Genomic DNA, 21,140 nt, shown 5'->3' with positions numbered 1-21,140 from the left:
TGGCTATTACGAGCAACTATATGCCAATAAATTAGAAAATCAAGAACTAATGGAGAAGTTCCTAGATGCATACACCCTACCGAGATTGAACCAGGAAGAAATCCAAAATATAAACAAACAAATAACAAGTAACAAGATCAAAGCCACAATGAAAAGCCTTCCCATAAAGAAAAGCCTGGGATACGATGGATTCACTGCTGAATTTCACCAACCAATTAAATAATTAATACCAATCCTACTCAAACTATTCCAAAATATGGAAGAGGAAGGAATACTTCCACACTCATTCTATGAGGTCAGTATTACCATGATACTAAAACCAAAGACTCATCAAAAAAAGAAAACTACAGGCCAGTATCTCTGATAAATGTTGATGCAAAAATCCTCAACAAAATACTAGCAAGCTGAATTCAAAAAAACATTAGAAAGGTAATTCATCATGAGCAAGTGGGATGTATCCCTGGGACACAAGAATGGTTCAACATATGCAAATCAATCAATGGGATACATCATATCAACAGAATGAAGGATAAAAACCATATGATCATTTCAATTAATGCTGGAAAAGCATGTGATAAAATTCATCACCCTTCATAATAAAATCCCTAAAAATGGGTATAGAAGGAACATATCTCAAAATAGCAAAAGCCTTATATGACAGACCCACAACTAGTATCACACTGAATGAGGAAAAACTGAAAGCCTTTACTCTAAGATCTGAAACACTAGAAGGATGTTCACTGTCACCACTATTATTCAACACAGTATTGGAAGTCCTAGCTAGAGTATTAAGGAAAGGAAATAAAGTCATCCAAATTGGAATGGAAAAATTCAAATTATTCTTATTTTCAGAAGATAGGATCTTATATTTGGAAAAACCTAGAGACTCTACCAAAACAAATTATTAGAACTGAGGAACAAATTCAGTAAATTTGCAGGATACAAAATTAGCATACAAAAATAAGTAGCATTTCTATAAGCCAACAGTGATCAAAAATTAAAAAGAAAAAGAAATTAAAAAGTAATCTCATTTACAATAGCCACATGTAAAATTAAATACCTAAAAATTAATTGAACCAAACAAATAAAAGATATCTACAATGAAAACTATAAAACACGGATGAAAGAAGTTGAAGAGGGTACCAAAAAATTGAAAAGTATTCTAAGTTCATGGACTGAAAGAATAAATATTATTAAAATGTCCATACTGTCCAAAGCACTCTGTAGATTTAATGTAATTCCAATGAAAATATCAATGACATTCTTCACAGAAATAGAAAAAACAATCTTAATTTGTATGGAACCATAAAATACGCAGAATAGCCAGATTATTCTAAGTGAAAACTACTACAGAAAACATTGGGGAAACTACTACAAAAAAACATTGGGGAAATTCTCCAGGACATTGATCTGGGTAAAAATTTCTTGAGCAATATCCCGCAAGCACAGGCAACCGAAGCAAAAATGGACAAATAGGATCACATTAAGTTAAAAAGCTTCTGCACAGCAAATAAAACAATCCACAAAGTGAAGAGACAACCCACAGAATGGAAGAAAATATTTGCAAACTACCCATCTGACAAAGGATTAATAACTAGAATATATAAGGAGCTCTACAACTCCACAGGGAAAAAAAACAATAATCAATAATGGGCAAAAGAGGTAAATAGACATTTCTCAAATGAAGAAAAACAATGACAAACAAGCATCTGTAAAAGTTCTCCACATCCTTGATCATCAGAGAAATGCAAATCAAAGCTATAATGAGATATCATCTCACTCCACTGATATCCAAAAGACAGGCAATGCTGCCAAGGTGGGAATGTAAGTAAGTACAACTACTTTGGAGAATGGTTTAGAGGTTCCTCAATAAACTAAAATTAGAGCTTCCCTATGATCCAGCTATCCCACTGCTGTTATATACCCAAAAGAAAGGAAATCAGTATATTAAAGACGTATCTGCACTCCCATGTTTGCTGCAGCATGGTTTGCGATAGCTATGATTAGTTGGAAGCAACCTAAGCATTCATCAACAGACAAATAGATAAGGAAAATGTGCTACATATACACAATGGAGTACTATTCAGCCATAAAATGAATGAGATCCTATCATTTGTGACAGCATGGATGAAATTAAAAGTCATTATATTAAGTGACATATGCCAGGCACAGAAAAACAAACATTGCATGTTCTCACTTATTTGTGGGATCTAAAAATAAAAACAATTGTACTCGTGGACAAAGAGAATAGGATGTTTACCAGAGGCTGGGAAGGGTAGTGGGAACCTGGGGGAGAGGTGAGCATGGTTAATGGGTATAAAAAATAATAGACAGAATGAATAAGACCTACTATTTGATAGCACAATAGAATGACTATAGTTGATAATAACTTAATCATACTTTTTAAGATATCTAAAGGAATGTAATTGGATTGTTTATAACACAAAAGATAACTGCTTGAGGGGATGGATATCCCATTCTTCATGATGTGATTATTTCACATTGCATGCCTGTATCAAAACATCTCATGTACCCCATAAATATATAAATCCACTGTGTACCCACAAAAATAAAAAAAATATTTATTAAAGTTAGTCAATTATTGTGCTACAATAATTGTGCTCCTCATAACACACATGTGATTAATCGTATTGGCATCAAAAAAATAGATTAACCATGTTCACAGAATAAGACTGTAATTACTCTGTTAGTTAACTTTTGCTGTATACCAACTACAAAATCTCAGATGCTTACAACTACAGCATTTGTTATAATTCTCACTGGTCAGTAGGTTGTCAGAGACCCTCTTCATCTAGGCTGCTTTGACTTGCTGGCTTTGCTTCAGTTCTCTGGGAACCAGGGACTGGCTCCAGGCTCTGAATTTGGCTTAGGTTTGCACCATGTATCTCCTTCTGGAAACCATATTCAAGGGGAAGTACCTACTAGGTTAGCACTACCCTAGTACAAGAAATCAAACCCTGCAGCAAAATCACACTGAAGCTCTTGCTTTTATCACATCCACTAACATCCTATTGACCAAAACAAGTCATGAGGACCACAATGGCCAGAGAAAATCATGTGTCTAAAGTGAGAGTGAATGTAAATATAATCCATCCATTTTGTCCCTCCTGATGTGGATATGAATGTATACTGCTGCTACTAGGGAGTAAAGAATTGAGACCAATAATTCCAAATGCCACTTGTAAGATTCCATTTATATAAAACATTATAAGTGTTCACTAAACAGATAATTATAGTTAAGTTTGGGAGATATAATTTAAGATTATTCTTATTTATTCAGTTTTTTCTGAAATATGCAAAAATTTTAAAAATTAATTTAAATTTTATTTTAAACTGACAATAATTATGCATATTTATAGTGATGTTTTGATGCATACCATGTATAGTGATCAGATCGCAGGGTAATTAGCATATTTATAGTCTTAAACATTTCTCATTTCTATGTGTTGAGAACATTCAATATACATATATATTCAAAAAAAACTAACATTTTGAAAACTAAATGAAGAATTAAAAAAATTATATTCCCTCTTTTTTTCCTGGCCTGATCAAAGTTAAATAACCTATCTCTTGGTGTGAAGAATCTAAATGAGAGACTTACTTGCATTTTCCTCATTTATCTAATTCCTAAGGATTGGTCAGAATTCTTACTTCTTAAGGAGGTACAATACCAATGGAGGATCTTCTGTCTAGTTGAGAAGAATGTTTCTGTCTTATTTTTCGTTTGCTATGTAGATGATTAACTCTTCTAGCTTTATCCAGTATTAAGGTATAGATATAGTGACAGGACTAACAACAATAAAATAACAATAGGCACACACTTGGATAGTTGTGACAAGATCTGGACTCTGGCCCTTCCTATGCCATCGATATGTAATGTACCAGTGGGTGGATCATGTTCATTCTTTGGGGCTTGTAAGCTTGCATCAATATACACAAGCATACTTCCAGGGACAGGAAGCTACATCCACGTATATGCACTTATGTGTACATGAATGATCGTTTCATGCTTGGTGAGCTGAGTTCTCACAGAAACTTTAGTATCAGGAGCCCTGTATCACCAAACATGGAGGGACACCCTCCTCACTGAGCACCACCCACCTTCCTGGGCTGCAACCTGTTGAGTATTCTCTTTCTAATCTCCTTCATCTTGACACTGTAGAGAATAGGGTTTATCAATGGAGGAAGCAGGAAATGGACATAGGAGAGAAGAGTATGGGTATGCTGAGTGATTGGCACCTCAAGACGGTTAATCAGTGCCAGGAGGATCATAGGGATATAGAAGAGGAGCACGGCAGAGAGGTGGGCAGCACAGGTTTGACCAGCCTTCCAGCGATCCTCCCTGGACTCCACACCTTGCAACACCTTGCCAATCAGGCCATAGGAGAAGAAAATAAGCAGGGGGTCCAAACCCATGGCTGAAAGAACCACAAATAGGCTGTAGGCTGCACCCCAAGCTCCTGGGCAGGCCAAATGAGCCACATCTGGATGCAAGCAATAAGAATGGGTTAGGACCTGTGGCCGGCAGTAGGGCATGTAGGCCAGCAGAAATGGCAGGGGCACATGGAGACCCAGGCATCGAAAAGCAATGGCCAGGCTGATTTTGCTAATTACACCATTGGTGAGGAGTGCTGGGTAGTGGAGAGGTCGGCAGATGGCCAGTGCCCGATCAATGGACATGGCGAGCAAGACAGAGGACTCCATGACAGAAAAGACATGGACAAAAAACATCTGTAGAAGGCAGACTGAGGCAGGGACAGTGTGAGCACCAGCAAGGGCAAGGCCCAGCAGTGTGGGCATCAGGGCAGTGACCAATCCAATATCAGACACACTAAGCAAGAAGAGGAAGAAGTGCATTGGGCGGTGCAGGGCGGGCTCCAGGGCAATGATCCAGAGGATGGTACCATTTCCCAGTGCAGAGAGAAGGTAGACAGCAATGAGGGGCATTGTCCACCAGGAGGGTGCACCTAATAGGCCTGGCATGCCCACCAGCAAGAAGGTGGGGGCCATTGAAGTGCTGCTATTGGGGGCTATCTGAGTCGGTAATGTTGACATAGTTCAGGATTCCACGTTGAACTCTGGAACCTGAAAAATGATTAGAAAGGTTTACTTAATCGTGTGCCAAATTTGCATAAAACTTTCCAAAATGGCCTGCATCTTCCCTTCCCTGACTCATGCACACACATACACATACACATATACACATTTCCTCCCTATGCATACACCCATCCTAATAGTATATGCAGCATTCATTCCTTGCCTTTGAGGTTTTTCTATAGCTGTCCTCATAGCTCTGTGGTTCTGTTTCTTTTCCTAAATTGTTTTCACATTTTTTTTACCTTGCCTCTCCCTGTAGTGTTATCCTATTTTTTCCCTCCCTTTATGACAAACACTTAAGGAAACAGTCCATTTATCCATATTTTTTTCTCTTCCCAACCCCAGACAGTCTGACTTCTAGACTGCCTTAAGATACTTACATTTTGGTGCACTTTAACTGTTCTTATTAAGTCCCCAATTACTCCTTTATTTCTAAATTAAGGGGCATTCATTTTTTCAAAGCTTGATTTATTTCTTAACGAGCTTTGGCTACTATGGATCTATTTTTTACTTTTTAAAAAATTCTCCCTTTCAGAATTTAGCCTTTTGGTTCACTTTGCTGTGTCCCTATGATTTATACATTGGTATTTAAAATTTTTATTTTATTGAAATGTAATAATTGTACATATTTAAAGGGGTGCATGTGGTATTTTGTTACATGCATAGAATGTGAAATGATAATGTCAGGATATTTAGGACATCCATCGCCTTGAGTAATTATAATTTTTTTATGTTGGAACATTTCAAGTTCTGTCTACTAGCTATTTTGAAATATATAATACATTGTTGTTAACTATAGTCACCCTACTTGGCTACTGAACATTATAACTTATTTCTTCTATCTAAGTGTATGTTTATATTTTTGAGGTATTTTTACTTGGCCCTCTTTATTTTCCTGAGTGGTCTTATCTACTCTCATGACATCAACTCGAGTCTACAAACTGATGAATTACTAATATATATTCCCAGATCCTTCTAGGTTCATCTCACCTTGGATGTCCCATGCAATTTAAATTCAAATAATCCAAAGCAGATCTTAACAGACACATCTTAATGCCTCTTTCAGAGTCATCAGTTAGGAAACAGTGAAGAGGAATTTATGTCAATAGCAAAACCAATAAGACACTCCTTGGTTCCCTAAGTCAGTTGTTGGTGCCACTGTTAATCAATTTCCCAAAATAAAAACCTGAGAATTAGCTTCTCCTCACATGTAATATCCAAATATCATTTATAATTTTAACAAGAAGGACTGGACACAGACCATAATCATATCTTCTTCCCTGCCCAAATGCCCAGAAAGATTGGAACTGAAATTCTGGACAAGAATACCATGAAAATTGGGATCTAAAGAAAAGTAAAATAAAAGTAAAAAAAAAAACTCACTAGGTTTTTTTTTTTTTCAGGGTAATGATATAGATACAAATTAACCCTAAATATTTATTACAAAAATTCCAAATACATATGTTATAAAATATTATGTTAAAATTTTAAATAAAATATAACTTTCAAGCTAAAAAAGGAAGATAAATGCAATAAAAACCTTAATCCCACAGACTTTTAAAAAGCAATAAATAGAAATAGACATTCATTTCCAGTGTGATGGAGTGAGGAGGCTAACACATCCTCTCCCCTACAAAGCAGGTATAAAGCTAGCAAGCTGTCAATAAGATCGATTTTGACACTCTGGAAATCCATTAGAGATATAAGCTTGTTTATTGAAATGACTGAACTTCGGAAAATAACAGCCACGTGCCTGGCATTTTGGCAAGGCTGCTTCATTCCGCTGCCTCCAGCTCTATCAACAGTGGTCAGATAAGAAAACCCCACAGCTTTGTTCCTGCACTTGTGAGGCAGCTTCCGTGATTTGGAGCTCTGTCAGTTAGCATGGCAATTTTGGTGGCAAGGAAATAGGGAGGGCCAGCAACTCCACTACCGTGAGGTTCTGGTCCTCTTTGGGGCAATGTGTTCACCAGCAGACTAGATGGGGATTTAACATGGAGTTCTGGCTGAAAAATAAAACCAGATGGTAACTGGAATCTATAGGAAGAAATGAAGAGTACTGACATACTCAATATATGGGTAAATATGAAGGACTCTATACACATTTTAGTTAATTTTCTCTAAATTTCCTTAACAGGCTTGAATTGGATGAAAAAGTAATTATAATACTGTATTGTTGAGTAAATTATATATATTATATATGTGTGTGCCTGTATATGTATGTATATATATTATAATAATAGCACAACAAGGGGGAGAAATTAAAAATTTATTAAAACAAAACTTTTGAATTTTACTGGAATTAAGTTAATATTCCGAAGTAAATTATATAGTAATATGCATATTGTAATTTATAGAACAATTGCTAATAAAACAGTAAAAAAATCAAAAGATGAATTGAAATCATTCACCAAAAACATTTAAACAAATGAACGCAATGAAAAAACAGTGGAACAAAACAAGACACAAGACTAACAGATAACAAATAGCAAAATGACAGGTGAAATTTCAACCATATCAATAATCACAGAGTGAATGGACTAAACATGCGTCATAAAAGGCACATTGTTATGTGGAATAGAAAAGCAAGTTATAACTATATTCTGTATACAAAAGACATACCATAGATTCAAAGGAGTAAATAGTTGAAAGTAAGAAGGTAGAAAATTATATACCCCACAAAAATACATGAGAGATGGAGTGGCTATACTAATATCATATAACAATCATAAATGCATATATAAAGAACACTAGATCCCTAAAATACATGAACTAAAACCGACAAAATTAAAGAGTGAGATAAGCAATTTATCAATAATAGTTGAAGATTTTAATATCCCACGCTCAATAATTGATAAAACAATTGAAAAAAATACACAAGGAAATAGAAATCTTTTGAAAAACACCATGAATCGGAAATGACATTTATATAATACTCTCCACAATAGCAGACTGCATATTCTTTTCAAGCACATAAAGAATTTCCTGTATGAAGAACTATAGGCTGGGAGGCAAAATAAGCTTTAATAATTTTTAAAATATTCATATCATACAGAGCATATTCATTTCTCAAATCAATAACCTAAGCTTCCTTAAGTATTTACAAAACAAAGAACAATCAATAGCCAAACTAAACAAGTGTTGGTGAGAATGTGGAGAAAAGGGAATTCTTGTACATTGTTGGTAGGAGTATAAATTTGTACACCCATTATGAAGAATAGTATAAAAGTTCTTCGAAAAATTGAAAATAAAACCACCGTATTATTCAGCATTCCCACTTCTGGATATGTATTCAATGGAAATAAAACCATGATCTCAAAGAGATATCTTCACTCCCATGTCCATTGAAGAATTATTCATCATAGCCAAGATATGGAAAAAACTTAAGTGTTCATTGATGTACGAAGAGGTTAAAAAGTGTGATAGATATATAATATTCAGCCTTAAAAAAGAAGAACAACCTGTCATTTGCAACAGCATGAATAAATATGGAGGACATTATGCCAAATGAAATAAGCCAGACACAGTAAGAAAAATGCTACACGACCTCACTTTTGTGTGAATTCTAACAAAGTCAAACTCATAGAAACAGAACAGAAGGGTGATTATCAGGGTTTGAGGGGGTGTGGGGGAAATAGGGAAATGTGAGTCAAAGGATACAAACTTACAGTTATAAGATGTGTAAGTGTTAGAGGCTTAATGTACACCATGATGATTATAGGTAATAATAATATATTGTATCTTAAAATTTGCCAAAGGGCACCTCTTAGGTATCCTCCGAACACACACACACATACAAACATGCACAAACACACATACAATGGTAACTATGTGAGGTAATAAATATGTTAATTGGCTTGATTGTGGTCAACATTTCACAAGGTATACATATATCAAAACATCATATTGTACACCTTGAATACAGACAATTTTAAATTGTCAATTATACTTTAATAAAGCTGAAAATAATGGAATAAAATTAAAAAAACAAAATAAGTTCAGGTGACATAATTAAAGATTTAAAAATTGAAAACCCTTAGCAAGCCTTAAAGAGTAAACAAAAGATGCAAATTACCAAAATCAGGAATGCAATGTGGGATAACACTATTAGACAATTAGTTGAAATTTTTTAAAATCCTAGAAAAATAAAAACTATAAAACTGACTCAAGAAGAAATAGCAATTCTAAACAGACCTATAACAAATAAAGTCAATTACTAATTAAAACTCTTCCTACTAAAAAATACTAAGGTCCAGATGATTTCATGGGTGAACCAGATCACATATTAAAAGAAGAAATAATAACTAATGCTTCTCATAATGCTTTAAAAATAGAGAAGGATTTTATAAAATCCTACTCAATCTAGAAGTAGAGTGTAATCTTGATTCTAAAGCAAAATCATAACAAAAAACATAGCACTGACAAATTTTCCTGAAGTAAATAGACGTATAAATTCTTAATATTAGCAAATTAAATTTGGCTACATAAAAAAAAATTCTGCACTGTGATTTTGTGGAATTTATGCCTAAGTGCAGAGTTGGTTTTGTATTTCAACATCAACTAATGTAATATACATTAGAAAAAAGGACAAAAATTGCATGGTCATCTCAATAGGCACAGAAAATCATGTGTCAAATCATGTACTCACTCATGATAAAAACTCTGAATAAGGAGGGTTCCAAGATGGCCGATTAGGAACAGCTCCAGTCTACAGCTCCCAGCATGAGCAACACAGAAGACGGGTGATTTCTGCATTTCCAACTGAGGCACCAAGTTCATCTCACTGGGGCTTGTTGGACAGTGGGTGCAGGCCACAGAGTGTGAGCCGAAGCAGGGCGGGGCATCACCTCACCCGGGAAGTGCAAGGGGTCAGGGAATTCCCTTTCCTAGCCAAGTGAAGCTGTGACAGACGGTACCTGGAAAATCGGGACACTCCCACCCTAATACTGTGCTTTTCCAACAGTCTTAGCAAATGGCACACCAGGACATTATATCCCACACCTGGCTCAGAGGGTCCCACGCCCACAGAGCCCTACTCACTGCTAGCACAGTGGTCCGAGATCAAACTGCAAGGCGGCAGCGAGGCTAGGGGAGGGGCGTCTGACATTACTGAGGCTTGAGTAGGTAAACAGAGCAGCCTGGAAGCTCAAACTGGGTGGAACCCACCTCAGCTCAAGGAGGCCTGCCTGCCTCTGTAGATTCCAACTCTGGGGGCGGGGCATAGCTGAACAAAAGGCAGCAGAAACTTCTGCAGACTTAACTGTCCCTGTTTGACAGCTTTGAAGAGAGTAGTGGTTTTCCCAGCACAGAGTTTGAGATCTAAGAACGGACAGACTGCCTCCTCAAGTGGGTCCATGACCCCCGAGTAGCCTAACTGGGAGACATCTCCCAGTAGAGCCCAACTGACACCTCATACAGCTGGGTGCCCGTCTGAGATGAAGCTTCCAGAGAAAGGATCAAGCAGAAACATTTGCTGTTCTGCAGCCTCCGCTGGTGATACCCAGGCAAACAGGGTCTGGAGTGGACCTCCAGCAAACTCCAACAGAACTGCAGCTGAGGGTCCTGATTGTTAGAAGGAAAACTAACAAACATAAAGGACATCCACACCAAAACCCCATCTCTAGGTCACCATCATGAAAGACCAAAGGTAGATAAAACCACAAAGATGGGGAGAAAACAGAGCAGAAAAGCTGAAAATTCCAAAAATCAGAGGGCCTCTTCTCTCCCAAAGGAGCACAGCTCCTCACCAGCAGCACAACAAAGCTGGACAGAGAAGGACTTTGACGAGTTGACAAAAGTAGGCCTCAGAAGATCAGTAATAACAAACTTCTCCGAGCTAAAGGAGGATGTTTGAACCCATTGCAAAGAAGCTGAAAACCTTGAAAAAAGATTAGATGAATGACTAACTAGAATAAACAGCATAGAGAAGACCTTAAATGACCTGAAATGAGCTGAAAACCATGGCACGAGAACTACGTGATGCATGCACAAGCTTCAGTAGCCGATTTGATCAAGTGGAAGAAAGGGTATCAGTGATTGAAGATCAAATCAATGAAATGAAGCAAGAAGAGAAGTTTAGAGAAAAAAGAGTAAAAAGAAAAGAACAAAGTCTCCAAGAAATATGGGACTATGTGAAAAGACCAAATCTACGTCTGATTGATGTACCTGAAAGTGATGGGGAGAATGGAACCAAGTTAGAAAACACTCTTCAGGATATTATCGAGGAGAACTTCCCCAACCTAGCAAGGCAGACCAACATTCAAATTCAGGAAATACAGAGAATGCCACAAAGATACTCCTCGAGAAGAGCAGCTCCAAGACACATAATTGTCAGATTCTCCAAAGTTGAAATGAAGGGAAAAATGTTAAGGTCAGCCAGAGAGAAAGGTTGGGTTACCCACAAAGGGAAGCCCACCACACTAACAGTGGATCTCTTGGCAGAAACTCTACAAGCCAGAAGAGAGTGGGGGCCAATATTCAACATTCTTAAAGAAAATAATTTTCAACCCCAAATTTCATATCCAGCCAAACTAAGATTCATAAGTGAAGGAGAAATAAAATCCTTTACAGACAAGCAAATGCTGAGAGATTTTGTCACCACCAGGCCTGCCTTACAAGAGTTCATGAAGGAAGCACTAAACGTGCAAAGGACAACCAGTAGCAGCCACTGAAAAAACATGCCAAATTGTAAAGACCATCGATGCTAGGAAGAAACTGCATCAACTAACGAGCAAAATAACCAGCTAACATCATAATGACAGGATCAAATTCACACATAACAATATTAACCTTAAATGTAGATGGGCTAAATGCTCCAATTAAAAGACACAGACTGGCAAATTGGATAAAGAGTCAAGACCCATCAGTGTGCTGTATTCAGGAAACCCATCTCACGTGCAGAGACACACATAGGCTCAAAATAAAGGGATGGAGGAAGATCTACCAAGCAAATGGAAAACCAAAAAAAGCAGGGATTGCAATCCTAGTCTCTGATAAGACAGACTTTAAACCAACAAAGATCAAAAGAGACAAAGAAGGCCATTACATAATGGTAAAGGGATCAATTCAACAAGAAGAGCTAACTATCCTAAATATATATGCATCCAATACAGGAGCACCCAGATTCATAAAGCAAGTCCTTAGAGACCTACAAAGAGACTTAGACTCCCACACAATAATAATGGGAGACTTTAACACCCCACTGTCAACATTAGACAGATCAATGAGACAGATGGTTAAAAAGGATATCCAGGACTTGAACTCAGCTCTGCACCAAGCAGACCTAATAGACATCTACAGAACTCTCCACCCCAAGTCAACAGAATACACATTCTTCTCATCACCACATTGCACTTATTCCAAAATTGACCACATACTTGGAAGTAAAGCACTCCTCGGCAAATGTGAAAGAACAGAAACTATAACAAACTGTCTCTCAGACCACAGTTCAATCAAATTAGAGCTCAGGATTAAGAAATTCACTCAAAACCGCACAACTACATGGAAACTGAACAAACTGCTCCTGAATGACTACTGGGTACATAACGAAATGAAGGCAGAAATAAAGATGTTCTTTGAAACCAGTGAGAACAAAGACACAACATACCAGAATCTCTGGGACACATTCAAAGCAGTGTGTAGAGGGAAATTTATAGCACCAAATGCCCACAAGAGAAAGCAGGAAAGATCTAAAATCGACACCCTAAATCACAATGAAAAGAACTAGAGAAGCAAGAGCAAACATATTCAAAAGCTAGCAGAAGGCAAGAAATAACTAAGATCAGAGCAGAACTGAAGGAGATAGAGACACAAAAAACCCTCCAAAAAATCAATGAAACCAGGAGCTGGTTTGTTAAAAAGATTAACAAAATTGATAGACTGCTAGCAAGACTAATAAAGAAGAAAAGAGAGAAGAATCAAATAGACACAATAAAAATGATAAAGGGGATATCACCACCAATCCCACAGAGATACAAACTACCATCAGAGAGTACTATAAACACCTCTGTGCAAATAAACTAGAAAATCTAGAAGAAATGGATAAATTCCTGGACACATACACCCTCCCAAGACTAAACCAGGAAGAAGTTGAATCCCTGAATAGACCAATAAGAGGCTCTGAAATTGAGGAAATAATTAATAGCCTACCAACCAAAAAAAGTCCAGGACCAGACGGATTCACAGCTGAATTCTACCAGAGGTACGAAGAGGAGCTGGTACCATTCCTTCTGAAACTATTCCAATCAATAGAAAAAGAGGGAATCCTCCCTAAATCATTTTATGAGGCCAGCATCATCCTGATACCAAGGCCAGGCTGAGACACAACAAAAAAACAGAATTTCAGACCAATATCCCTGATGAACATTGATGCAAAAATACGCAATAAAATACTGGCAAACCGAATCCAGCAGCACATCAAACAGCTTATCCCCCACGATCAAGTGGGCCTCATCCCTGGGATGCAAGGCTGGTTCAACATGTGCAAATCAATAAATGTAATCCATCATATAAACAGAACCAAAGACAAAAACCACATGATTATCTCAATAGATGCAGAAAAGGCCTTTGACAAAATTCAACAGCCCTTGATGCTCAAAACTCTCAATGAGCTAGGCATTGATGGGACATATCTCAAAATAATAAGAGCTATTTATGACACACCCACAGCCAATGTCATACTGAATGGGCAAAAACTGGAAGAATTCCCTTTGAAAAGTGGCACAAGACAGGGATCCCCTCTTGCACCACTCCTATTCAACATAGTATTGGAAGTTCTGGCCAGGGCAATCAAGCAGAAGAAAGAAACAAAGGGTATTCAATTAGGAAAAGAGGAAGTCAAATTGTCCCTGTTTGCAGATGACATGACTGTATATCTAGAAAACCCCATTCTCTCAGCTCAAAATCTCCTTAAGCTGATAAGCAGCTTCAGCAAAGTCTCAGGATACAAAATCAATGTGCAAAAATCACAAGCATTCCTATACACCAATAACAGACAGAGAGCCAAATCACGAGTGAATTCTCATTCACAACTGCTTCAAAGAGAATAAAATACCTAGGAATCCAACTTACAAGGGATGTGAAAGACCTCTTCAAGGAGAACTACAAACCACTGCTCAACAAAATAAAAGAGGACACAAACAAATGGAAGAACATTCCATGCTCATGGATGGGAAGAATCAATATCATAAAAATGGCCATACTGCCCAAAGTAATTTATAGATTCAATGCCATCCCCATCAAGCTACCAATGACTTTCTTCACAGAATTGGAAAAAACTACTTTAAAGTTCATATGGAACCAAAAAAGAGCCCGCATTGCCAAGATAATCCTAAGCCAAAAGAACAAAGCTGGAGGCACCATGCTACCTGACTTCAAGCTATACTACAAGGCTACAGTAACCAAAACAGCATTGTACTGGTACCAAAACAGGGATCTAGACCAATGGAAAAGAACAGAGCCCTCAGAATTAATACCACACATCTACAACGATCTGATCTTTGACAAACCTGACAAAAACAAGAAATGGGGAAATGATTCCCTATTTAATAAATGGTGCTGGGGAAACTGGCTAGCCGTATGTAGAAAGCTGAAACTAAATCCCCTCCTTACACCTTATGCAAAAATTAATTCAAAATGGGTTAAAGACTTAACTGTTAGACCTAAAACCATAAAAACCCTAGAAGAAAACCTAGGCAATTCCATTCAGGACAGAGGCATGGGCAAAGACTTCATAACTAAAACACCAAAAGCAATGGCAACAAAAGCCAAAATGGACAAATGGGCTCTAACTAAACTAAAGAGCTTCTGCACCACAAAAGGATAACCAAGGGTGAAATATAACTAAATATTTTATGAATAAACATACATAAGTGTTATCTGGATAAATGTGATAATTTGTTCTCACTGATGCTTATCTCCAGTGTCAAAGAAAAGTGTGAAGCTACTTAATAAATTAGATTTTGTGATACCATATTTCAAAATGCACACATTCCAAAATATAGTATATACAGAACAATAATGACCTGTTATGTATCTTCACCCACAAGCCTTACCCACTCCTGTATTTCCCCAGATGTGCAAAATTTGACGTACCATAACTGTGGAAAATTAAATAATTAATTCTTCCAGTGGATACTTTCTCTGCTTCTTACACATGATTCCATTCTACTAGACCCTATTTTTTTCTCCTCTAGAACACTTGAAAGATCATGCTTCAAATCTGCTTGGTTTTCACACTGTAGACAATGGGGTTTAGCACAGGTGGGAGCAGTAGGTATATATCAGCCATGAGCATGTGCACTACTGGTGATAAATGCTCCCCAAATCTGTGGATCATGGAGGCACCAATAAAAGGAACATAGAAGAGGAGCACGGCAGATATGTGAGACAGGCAGGTGCCGAGGGTTTTCAGCCTTTCACCTCTGGAGGCAATGCCCAGCACAGTCTTCAGGATGAGTACATAGGACAGTAGAATGAGGAGAGCATCGAGCCCCAGTGTGAAGATGAAGACGATGAGGCCGTAGAGGCTGTTGACGCGGGTGCTGGCACAAGCTGGCTGCATCATGTTTTGGTGAAGACAATATGAATGAGACAAGACACTGGAATGGCAGAAGGGTAGGCACTTTATAAGGAAGGGCACAGGGAAGACCACACAGACTGCCCAGGTGAGGACAGCTATTCCAATCTTTCCAATAACATTGTGAGTGAGGATGGAAACATAGTGTAATGGGTTTCGGATGGCCACAAATCTGTCAAAGGCCATGGACACTAGGACTCCTGATTCTACTATTCCAAATACATGGATGAAGAACATCTGCATGATGCATGCATCAAAAACAATCTCAGGGGCATTAAACCAGAAGATGCTGAGCATGGAGGGCAAGGTGGACATGGAGAGACTAACGTCAGTGAGAGCTAAGATAGAAAGGAAGTAATACATGGGCTCATGGAGACTCGGCTCCACCTTGATGACAGCTAGGATGGTACCATTTCCCAGGAGTGTGAGTGTGTAGAGAAATCCCAGGGGAAAGGCCAACCATGGATCCTTGTCTGGCATTCCTGGGATACCTGCCCGAATGAAGTTATGGTGGTTGGCATGTGATGCATTCAAGTTCGTCATGTTGTTCTCACCATCGGGTGGGGCTGGACTCTTCCACTTGGCTCACAGCTCCTAAATTGAATATATATTCTCATATGCACAGAACAATGGCTTTATGAATGCATAGTAGAATAGCACGGGAAAGAATAAAGTTAAAAAACATTTAGGTGATATTTGTAACACTTTGTCTTTTTCCTTCCTACACAGTCACATGTGATTACCTCCTTTCTCTTGGAATAAATTTCTTTATTTGAAAAATGGAAACAAGAGTAAACATCCAATGTTTAGACAGTAAAGAATTTTGATATCTCCTTTGATATCTCCTCCTCATATAGTTTTCAAGGTTTAACAGAAAAGAAGTAGATATAACCAAGATCTTAGTAACATAGAGAATATTGCTAAATAATTTTTTAAAACCCCACTAAAAACCTCACAATACCATGACCACACACCCATGACTACATACAATCCCACTGTCATCACAACCTACATCCACATAATCCATGTGTATAAGGATATTTTATATATATATATCATATATACTTCTATATATATCATATATACTTCCATATGTATATAGATACATATACATATAGATACACACAGTTTCCAAGTATATACATATAGAAGTATATATGTATAGAAGTATATATGTATTTAGAAGCATATACATATAGCAGTATATATGTATTTAGAAGTATACACATTTAGATACATATACATACAGATACATACAGTTTCGAAGTATATACATATAGAAGTATATATGTATACAGAAGTTTATACATATAGATACATATACATGCAGATACATAAAGTTTCCAAGTATATACATATATACTTCTATAAATAGAAGTATATATAATATATATTACATATATGTGTATATACAATAGGATAGGTACTCTCTATATATACATACACAAATATATTAGGTTGGTGCAAAAGTAATTTCAGTTTTTGCCTTTTTTTAATCTTATATATTCATATGTGTGTGTGTATATATGTGTGTATATATATGTATATATGTATATATATAGAGAGAGGGAATGTATCCTGGATATCTGTTGTAAGGATAATTGTAATGAATTACATATGCAAATAGACACATTATTGGATGAAATTATTCAAATTAATATTTAATCTTCAGAAATTTCAACAATTTATAATTTTCCATAGTCTCATTTTAAGGTAGCTAGAAGAAAATAAAGGTTATTGGCTCATAAACAACCACACATAAGGTATAAGATAATACTTAGCCCGGTTCTTTCAGGCTCCCTAACTGATCTTTCTGTATCCATGAGTGCCCCCTTCTAATACATTCTTCATTTGGCAGTTAGAATAGACTTTTTTAAAACAAATATAAATCTCATTTATTCATCTCAAGCAAAACTCCTTTAAGGGTTCCCAATGTACTTAGAAGAAAGCTCTAAATCCTTATCTTAGCCTTCAGTGTAAAGCAAGATTCAACCCCTACCTACCTCTGTAGCACCAACTCACACCATTTACTCTCTCCTTCCGTTTCTTTAATCCAGCCAAATTTGCAGTCTTTAAGTTCCTGGGTCCCAGTGAGATACTTCCTGATATAGAATTTCTACATGCATTCTTTCCAGGTCTTTATGTTTTTCCTCACCCCTCGTGAAGCTCCTCTTTACCTAAGCAAAGCCTAGCTATCCTTCCCAATTATGCCGATTCCAAATATCCATAGTAGCCTAAGGTTTCCACATATGCTGTTTTCACATTTTTGGGCTCTTCTTTCTTATCAGTGAGTACAGTTAAACATTGCATACGTATTTGTTTAATGTCCATCTCTCCTACTAGAAGTTAAAACTTCCTGATGTAAAGGACTATTTTATGGTTCATCACCTCATTGAGCATATGCAAGGCATTTATTAATTTTTCCCTATTAGTGCAATGAAGACATAAAACAATGAATGGGTGAATATGGATGATTGAATGTCAATCTTCTTTCAGAAGAAGTCTTATAATCCCTCAAACTCTGTTCTGATCTTCTGCAGATGAATTAAAAATCTTCAACAAAGAGAAAAATTTATTTTTCTAAGAGGCCAGAGACAAAAACTTAAATTGGGAATCTGTGAGAGGTCTTATGGTGTCTTTGTTCTCACCTAGGTACTTGTGAGAAAAGAGAAAAACATCTCAAGAGCTGGTCTGGGAGCCCTGAGGTTGGGGTGAGATCAGGCATGCAAGAACAAGTAGTTTCCTTACTTTTTCTGCCTCCTGTTTCTCTGCTATAGCATAAGGATTTTCTGTTAGAAAAACATGACTGCTAATAAGTTATTTTACAGATTTGAGTATCTTAGACACAGAAGAATTTTTGAAAGGTAGTGTAGTTCACTCACACTCGTTGTGTTGTATCTTTTAACAAAATTTGGGCTCCTCCCGCCCAGAAATCACAATGGTCAGATCTAAACAAAGCACTTTGTGATGCCTGCCTAACCTTCTGCCTGCACTCTGAGGAGGGGTTTTGTTTTTCTTTAAATGTCAAGTGGGAGCCTTCACTTGTTTGGGCCTGCTGTTCTGTATCCCCAGCAATTCTTGTGGCTTTCAGGTGGGAATGACCAGCTGGTTCATCCCTAATAGGGGTTTTTCTTGGGACCTACTTGAAAAATCTTTAACGTTCCTTAAGTTCTGAGGACCTGCTAAAGCCCTGTTCTTCCATGCAAATAGTTGATTCTTGTTTACCCCTGCTGTTTTACTGTTTTTGACTCTGATTTTCATTACCTGAACCAGTGTTTTACTCTCATCTTCTTTTTAATTTTTCATTCTTATCTCCATTCTTCATCTTCCTTCTTTTAATCTTCTTTAATTTCCAGACCCTTCCTTTCTCTATCTCCCAATGAAATTCTTATGCATTCTTCCATTCCATCTTTATTTTATGCCTAGCCTTGCACTACCTCCTCCCCATAGTATATGTCTTCTTTTACTCCTAATAACAACACCTGCATTTTACTTTCTCTTTCCATCTTTGCTTTCTACCACCACATGACACTCTATACACTATTCTCGTCTGTCCTTATCACATTCCTCTGTAGAATTTCTGTGAGGATTTAATTAAAAAAATGCCCTAAATAATCTTACACAGAGCTTGCTATATAGAGGACATGGAAAAAATCTTTTAAGATATTTTATTACCTTTATCAACCTGGTGCTGTGGTTCAGAATTAATTTGGCTTCTTTCCTTTCCTGAGACTAGCATGTAGAGCCTTTATAAAGACTGCTCAAACCTCTGGTGTTGTCTGGTGTCATCATGATTCTCCAAGGATTTCACAACTCCTCTGAAAGAACTCCCATGAAGGGTGTTGAGTAGTGCCACTTGAGCTATCCCTTCCTAATTTCCCTAAGGATTCTAAAAATTTCCTTTATCTGTCAGACTGTCCTCTATTTAGTCAACACTTACGCAAAATTTTTCTCCATTTTAATTTTATTTTCATAGTCTTAGTCAGGTGTGAACTCACATACATGCACACAAATGCATGTATATGCACGCACAAACACACAGTGATTTGAATCATGTTTAATCGCTAAGTAAGATTTACAATTCCAGCCCAATTTCAGTTCAGGTCTTCTGACTCCAAAGCCAGTCTCAGTGTCAATGATGACATAGTGTTGCAATCTGACATGAAATAGAGCTGGAGTCTACTGTGGTTTGGAACGAATAGAATGATTGTCTGGACTCCGCCCATCAGGAACATATTAAAAAATGACTTTGAATTTGCTGAACTTCTTTGGTTTTCTGAATTGTTATTCCAATACCTCATGTATAATTTCTTGCATTTGATTTAATGTATTTCTCTGTAAGGATGTTTTGCATTAATGAGGTAATTCTTAAAAATACAGGAACAGCTGGTTACTTGAGCCTGTGCCTTTGTGTGGTCAGGCCTTAAATTGTTCACAGACCCTTTCTATCACATCTTTATGCCCTTTTGATTTCACTTATTTTCCATCACAAGCATATTCACATAATCAAAGCAGAAAACAAAAGTCAGATATAAACAATTATTGTGGTGATGCTTTAGTTTAGGCATGATTGATATCATATGGCTGAAGGTTATTCATTTATTTTTAATTTCTAAACTCATTTCTTTCCCACTGGGTGCTACAACCTAAAAGAGACAATGCATGCTATAAACATTAAAAGCTAGGGCTTTATAATTTGTGTCAATATATTTTTAATAATAAATTGTGAATATTTCTGTCTGAAATACTGTTGGGGATAGAACTAAAAACACACAAAATGCTTGATGCAACTCCTCTGAGTGTTAAACTGGTGGCTTGAACTTCCCTGAAGATATCAGGCCTTGACTCCTCCATGTCTACAGAAACTGATGCCACTGCTAGAATCAACTTCAGAAAGACTCCTATATTATCCCAGTAATTTCCTATTATTGGGAGCTTAATCCGTCAAAAGTCTTCCTGTCCATATCTAAAATGGTTAAATATGGTAAGAAGAATAGAGTTCATGAGTCTTATATACCTTGTTTTAATTCACAGTTTTAATTTTTTCAGCTTTTTGGACTTAGGGAAAGTTATTTAACCACTCATTCATTCAGCATTCCTTGTTAGCTATTATTAAATGAGTTCTACTGGTGAAGTCCAGCTATTCCCCCTCCTTCCCATCAGCATTTATACAATCAAATAGGCCCAGTGGAAGTCATATAACCATTTTGACTATTCTCATTTTAAATTTCTTTATTAATAAAATTATAAATTAATTTCCAAAGGCCTCACATATTCTTTAATTGCTTCCAGATTATCACACTTAATTTTTTCCTCTGCTTGATTATTTCTACTAGCATCAGAGATCTGGTTTTCTTTTACATTAGGAAAAAATGTATACTTCCAGTGTTTGTCTAATTTCTTTGCTTAATTTTAATGCAAAACACTCTAAAGCATGAAAAATAAT

The 21,140-nt window shown here is 36.9% G+C and overlaps 2 protein-coding genes across 2 annotated transcripts; both read right to left on the bottom strand.

Annotated features, from left to right (window-relative positions):
- Nucleotides 1–4,104: 4,104 nt before the first annotated feature.
- On the bottom strand, nucleotides 4,105–5,076 carry LOC129008948 (olfactory receptor 51S1). Its single transcript, XM_054441484.1, has one exon. It carries the CDS (start codon nucleotides 5,074–5,076, stop codon nucleotides 4,105–4,107), a length of 972 nt encoding a protein of 323 aa, XP_054297459.1.
- A 10,228-nt stretch (nucleotides 5,077–15,304) lies between these two features.
- On the bottom strand, nucleotides 15,305–19,408 carry LOC129009011 (olfactory receptor 51H1). Its single transcript, XM_054441662.2, has 2 exons — nucleotides 19,370–19,408; nucleotides 15,305–16,288 (listed from the first exon to the last, which is right to left on the bottom strand). Exon 2 carries the CDS (start codon nucleotides 16,235–16,237, stop codon nucleotides 15,332–15,334), a length of 906 nt encoding a protein of 301 aa, XP_054297637.2. The 5' UTR covers nucleotides 16,238–16,288; nucleotides 19,370–19,408; the 3' UTR covers nucleotides 15,305–15,331.
- Nucleotides 19,409–21,140: the final 1,732 nt, after the last annotated feature.

This window comes from Pongo pygmaeus, chromosome 9 (genome assembly GCF_028885625.2).
Source record: "Pongo pygmaeus isolate AG05252 chromosome 9, NHGRI_mPonPyg2-v2.0_pri, whole genome shotgun sequence".
Taxonomy (NCBI): domain Eukaryota; kingdom Metazoa; phylum Chordata; class Mammalia; order Primates; family Hominidae; genus Pongo; species Pongo pygmaeus.
Note: the sequence above shows the minus strand (reverse complement) of the source record. Positions and strands in the feature narration are given on the sequence as shown.

Bases quoted from the DNA above. Each gene is read 5' to 3' on its own strand.
- LOC129009011 (XM_054441662.2), bottom strand. From the start codon at position 16,237: ATGACGAACTTGAATGCATCACATGCCAACCACCATAACTTCATTCGG.
- LOC129008948 (XM_054441484.1), bottom strand. From the start codon at position 5,076: ATGTCAACATTACCGACTCAGATAGCCCCCAATAGCAGCACTTCAATG.